The 4968-nt window shown below is 48.7% G+C and overlaps 1 protein-coding gene across 1 annotated transcript; it reads left to right on the top strand.

Moving 5' to 3' along the window:
• The first annotated feature begins 2435 nt into the window (after positions 1 to 2435).
• On the top strand, positions 2436 to 4930 carry LOC139829547 (dynein axonemal heavy chain 9-like). Its single transcript, XM_071817662.1, has 3 exons — positions 2436 to 2701; positions 3006 to 3144; positions 4349 to 4930. Exons 1-3 carry the CDS (start codon positions 2643 to 2645, stop codon positions 4862 to 4864), a joined length of 714 nt encoding a protein of 237 aa, XP_071673763.1. The 5' UTR covers positions 2436 to 2642; the 3' UTR covers positions 4865 to 4930.
• The last annotated feature ends 38 nt before the right edge of the window (positions 4931 to 4968 follow it).

Below are 4968 nucleotides of genomic sequence, written 5' to 3'. Positions count from 1 at the left end.
TGTATAGGCAGGTGTGGGATTAGATCTCAAGATTAATCACATGAATATCACAGCACTGCCAAGATGTCGCAGTTACGTGCTGCAAAGATATTTGTCGCTTTTCTTGCCCCAGTTACAGCATTTGTGCCAAGACAATTCTTTGTAGCATCTTTTCCCAGACCACTACGCACCATGGCTCTGTACCTGTTCCTCCTCAGGAAAGCACTCGTGTCATTAATCTGCTGTGAGATAATTGCAGCACATCGTTTCAAGACAGAGAAGCTGCCTTGGCTTGCGGCTGCTCAGTCTGCAATGTAGGGAATAATTTTCACAGAGGGGAAGAGGGGTGTTTGGGGCAGATCCGCTGGACTTCTGGGGGTTCCTTATCACCCCTGGTCAGGCACAGGTTGTGTGTCATACTCAGGAAATGGGAATACATTCAGGATTAATTTTCTTAACCTGTCTCCAAAACTATATGGCTGTGGATTTAGTTCTGGTGTCTGTAACGACAGCTCTGCCAAGTGGCTTTGGAAGGTATTCCTGGCCAACTGGCACCATTCCTTGGAGGAATGTGTGCAGCCCCGTGGTGCTCCCAAAAGCCGGTGTCAGCTGGTGACACTCGGGAGCTGGAATCTGGGGCAGATCTGCGGCCCTTGCTGACGCGCTTGCCCAGGGTACCCTGACACCGTGGGATTAAACCTGGGACAGAGCTATTGGAGCGGTGCCCAGCTGGGCATGGGTGTTTCCCCTGGCGAATGGTTTCTCATCTCCTCTGTAGTTCAGCTGCTCAGTGCATTGTGTTGGTGAGTCTCGTGTGAAGCGCAGCAGCATCCCTGGAGAAGGGCTGGAAGGGAGACTGGCCTCCCCATCGTGCCAGAAAGTCCTGTGCTCTCGTGCTTATATATATAATCTGTCACTTCGCGTCCTCCTTCCCCTCCTCTTACCAGCCCATGAGGAAACCTGGCATTATTTTATACAGGGGAAGCCTTGGGGGGCTTCAGTGCAGAAAACTGAGGTGCCAAAGTGCCCAAGTTCTTCAGGATCCAACTGTCAGCTGAGTGCGTGTTTTAGGATCCTAATATCTGATTGAGGTGCTGAATTGTTCCTGGACTCCCTTTTGGGCTCAGTGTTATAGAAAGATATAAAGCTCAGAAGTTTCTACACTTCTGTAAATGTTTCGGTCAAAGACATTGTTCTTAACCCCTCCATGAACTCCTCATTCTTCTCATCTGTTTCACTCATAATTGGTACCTTATGTGGCATCCCAGAGAAGCCCCAGGCAGGTACAAGAGTTTATGTATCATTCCCTCTCAATTTCTCTTCCGTCAGGTCCTAGTTTAAAGTTGTCATTGAAAAAAAGTCTTTGAGGATCTTGAAATAAAAAGGGAAGCTGAACAAAAGAAGCCCAGGAATGACTCAACTGCTGATGGTTCCCTCGCTCCTGGCTGGAGCGTGGCAGTTGAAGAAAGCGGCACGGCCGTCATTCCATCATGGTGTCTCCTGGCTGCTATTAGGAGTGTTACCATGGCGATGTTTAATTGGCTGTCTTACTCATGCAGCTGATGTCGATATGGTTCCTTACAGGGAAAAATTCGATTAATTGCTTTACTTTGAGATGGCAAACAGTAGTGAGGTTAGAGCGGTGAATAGAGAGAGATTTGCCCCTCGCTGAGGTGCTGTTTGCAGAGAGGTGAACTCCTCGGAAGGAGAGAAATGAGCAGAACAAAGCTGCAATCAGGCAAATATAAAAAACAATAGAATATTAGTGAGTGAAGGTGTTAGGAGAGGTTTTACAGCTTCTGCCTTCTGGTTTTGGTTTTAAATCAAACATCTGATGTCCCAAAATCTTTAAAAGTGATATCAAGTGGTCAGTTTACAACTGAGCTGAGGCCAAGCTTATTGGGAGGTGCTACCCCTTCTCTGGGCCTGGTCAGGGAACGGAGCAGGCACAGGAGGGTTTTGGGATGTCCTGAAGAGCAACGCTGTGTGGGGAGAGGTGAGATGGGTAAAGGGAATAATGGGCCCATATTGTGATAGACTTTGGGGAGTGCGTTTGGGTGTTGGCTGTGTTGTGGATACCTGTACTGCCCTGTGTCTCTCTCACACATCAGACCTCTGCTGGGCTGGCTGGTTCAGAGATGGTGGAGCCTTTGGTGGTGTTTTTGCTGTGAGATGTGCTGAGCAGTGTCCCACAGGTGATGTCAAAAGCCAAGGTGAATGCAGGCAGTGCTGGGGACATTTCCCGCTCCTGAGTTGCTCTTCCTGACCCACGTTCATCATTGTCTCATGGAGCAAAGGTGTGAAGTCTTGCAACTCCTTTGCATTTTGACTTTCCACTCTCTTCAGCTCTTTTTTCTGCTTTGCCAGAGTTTGACTGAGATGGGAAATTGATATTGCCATGCTGATGTACTCCAAACAGTGTATAAAGCTTTATGCTGCCGGTAAAAAATAAAACAGTGATTAGCCCCATTTGTCACGAGGCCAAGAGTAACGAAGGAAGCACCGTTGTCTGATGTGTTTTTCATAAGTGAACGCTGATACTATAGTACTGTCTTGATTTCTAGGTGAAGAGCGTGCAGGATGCAATACGGGAGAAGAAGAAATCCTTCCATTTTCTTGGAGAAGACATCAACTTAGTACCATCAGTAGGCGTTTTCATCACCATGAACCCTGGTTACGCAGGGCGAACAGAGCTACCTGAGAATTTAAAAGCTCTCTTCAGGTGAGTCCAGGTCAGGGTTTGTGACCTGGCAGAAACTGTCTTTTGGAACATCCAGGCTCGACCTCATGTCCTTGGGGAATTCACTTGCACAGGGCATTCGCAGGTAGTTTAAGCCTTGCACAACAGGCCTGGGTCTGGGCACGCACAGGCAGGGCAAAGGAGCTCTGTCCCTTGTCGTGGGGAAGGCAGAGGGTGACCTGGCTCGTAAAAGAAGGCCTAGAAGATGAAGCTGCAAATGCGCTGCCTGTAAGACCTGTAGTCAAGAAATACTTGTTCTGCAATGCCTCCTCACCTGTCATTTTAGGCCGTGTGCGATGGTTGTGCCAGACTTTGAGCTGATCTGTGAAATTATGTTGGTGGCTGAGGGATTCATCGAGGCCCGGGTGTTAGCCAGGAAGTTCATTACTCTCTACCAACTCTGCAAAGAGCTCCTGTCCAAGCAGGTGAGCCTGGTTCTGTGGCTGAGTGGTATGATGAATCTCCAAAATCAGCAGAAACATGGCACTGTGCTGCTCAGCTCCATGGCTAACGTTTCACAGCTTTTATTTAATGGCTGCATTTGCACTGGCTGCTGGGGGAGGAGAGGGTTGGTGATCATCGGAGCAATAAAATTTTCAGACTGCTTTACTGGAGCATCTGCAGGGACAAAAGCATTTGACCAGCTGCATTAATGGGAGACCTTTCAGTGAGTTTAAATGACACCATGTTTGGGGTAGTATTCAGTGACCTTTTGCTTTCCAGTCTCTTCCTATTGATTCTCCTGCCTGCAAAGGGTTTATGGTGTCCCTCTCTGAGTTCAGCCTTAGGCTGGTTCCAGGTCTTGTTAGAGTTACTGTCAGTGCAAAGCAAATCAGATTTTTCCTTGTCATTATTTGTGTAGATCGAAGCTGGGTCCAGAGGAGACCTGAATCAGGATTCCTGATGATACAAACCTGATCTTGGCTGTGCCAGCATGAGGCTGGGTGGGATATGCTCTGTCGCAGAAACTTGGTGCTGTGCCTTGAGGGGCCTGGTGGAAGCCATGGCCTCCCACACAGAGCAGTCAGCTGTCGAGCTGTGCTCTGGAGGGTGTTAACAGGACAGAAATATGAACAGTTGTTTGTTGGCTTGAGAGTTCTTCTCATGCCGTTTTGTGGTACTTTTTCAGCAATGTCTTTACTGACCCCTTATTCCTGGACCTCCTCTGAGACCAAACAGGCTTGTCATCTTGTGATGGGCAGGGTGGAGAAACTTGGGTCTTTGGGGCCTCATAATGGACTCACAAGCCTTTCACCTTGGTGGCTCCTGCAGATGCAGGGGGCTGGCTGGCCTTGCTATAGGTGCTTTACGATTTAGGTGAAACAAATTGCTTTGGTCTCTGGAGTGCAAATCCTGCTGCTGTCTTACTGCCAACTGTGAGCCCATGTGATGGTCTGAACAGCTGAATTATTTGACTCTTTAATACTGTCCCTGATGGGAATCTCACCTACTGAGATGGAAACCAGGTCACTCAGGCTGGAGAAGGTCTCTGGCCACAATGCAAATAACAGATTTAGATGTATTTTCATTGCTTACTAGTCTGGCAGTTTGGGAATGGTGGTTCTTCACCCTACATGGTACTGTCTAAGCATAAACTCATGCCTCTTTTTTTTTCTTCCTCTGGTGTAGGATCACTACGACTGGGGCTTGCGTGCCATTAAGTCAGTGCTGGTTGTTGCTGGCTCCCTCAGGCGAGATGACCCAGAGCGACCCGAAGACCGGGTTCTGATGCGCTCTCTTCGTGACTTCAACATCCCCAAGATTGTGACGGATGATGTGCCGGTGTTTATGGGGCTGATTGGGGATCTATTCCCTGCACTGGATGTGCCTCGGAAGCGTGACCTGAATTTTGAGTCGTTTGTGAGGCAGGCTGTGCTGGACCTCCGGCTGCAGGCTGAGGACAACTTTGTGCTCAAAGTAAGACCAAGAGATCTTCTGCTACACCCACATCGCCATCAAATCATTTGGGTTTTCTCAAACAGCTTTGCTTCTACAAAGAGAGCTCTGCACAGCATTGTCCTTGCAGGCAGATCTCGCTGGAGGGCAGTCAGCTGTGCTGGGTCTGAGGCAGTTGCACCTGCTCCTGAAGTCAGCACTGGATCAGTCTCTGGGCTTCCAAAGGGGCCAACTTTTGTAGGCTCATGAAAGTGTAGCCCCTGGAGAGCAGGGCCTCATCAGGTGGTGGTTGTCAAGTATAAACAGCGCTGAAAGTTTATCTGCAGGCTGAGGATTTCACCCATTGTGATTAG

This window comes from Patagioenas fasciata, chromosome 21 (genome assembly GCF_037038585.1).
Source record: "Patagioenas fasciata isolate bPatFas1 chromosome 21, bPatFas1.hap1, whole genome shotgun sequence".
Taxonomy (NCBI): domain Eukaryota; kingdom Metazoa; phylum Chordata; class Aves; order Columbiformes; family Columbidae; genus Patagioenas; species Patagioenas fasciata.
This window is presented reverse-complemented; position numbering and strand designations above follow the sequence as displayed.

Excerpts from the sequence above, each read along its gene's own strand:
- LOC139829547 (XM_071817662.1), top strand. The coding sequence starts at position 2,643 with ATGAACCCTGGTTACGCAGGGCGAACAGAGCTACCTGAGAATTTAAAA. Across the intron at positions 2,702-3,005 it reads AATTTAAAAGCTCTCTTCAG|GCCGTGTGCGATGGTTGTGC; the intron begins GTGAGTCCAGGT and ends CTGTCATTTTAG. Across the intron at positions 3,145-4,348 it reads AAGAGCTCCTGTCCAAGCAG|GATCACTACGACTGGGGCTT; the intron begins GTGAGCCTGGTT and ends CCTCTGGTGTAG.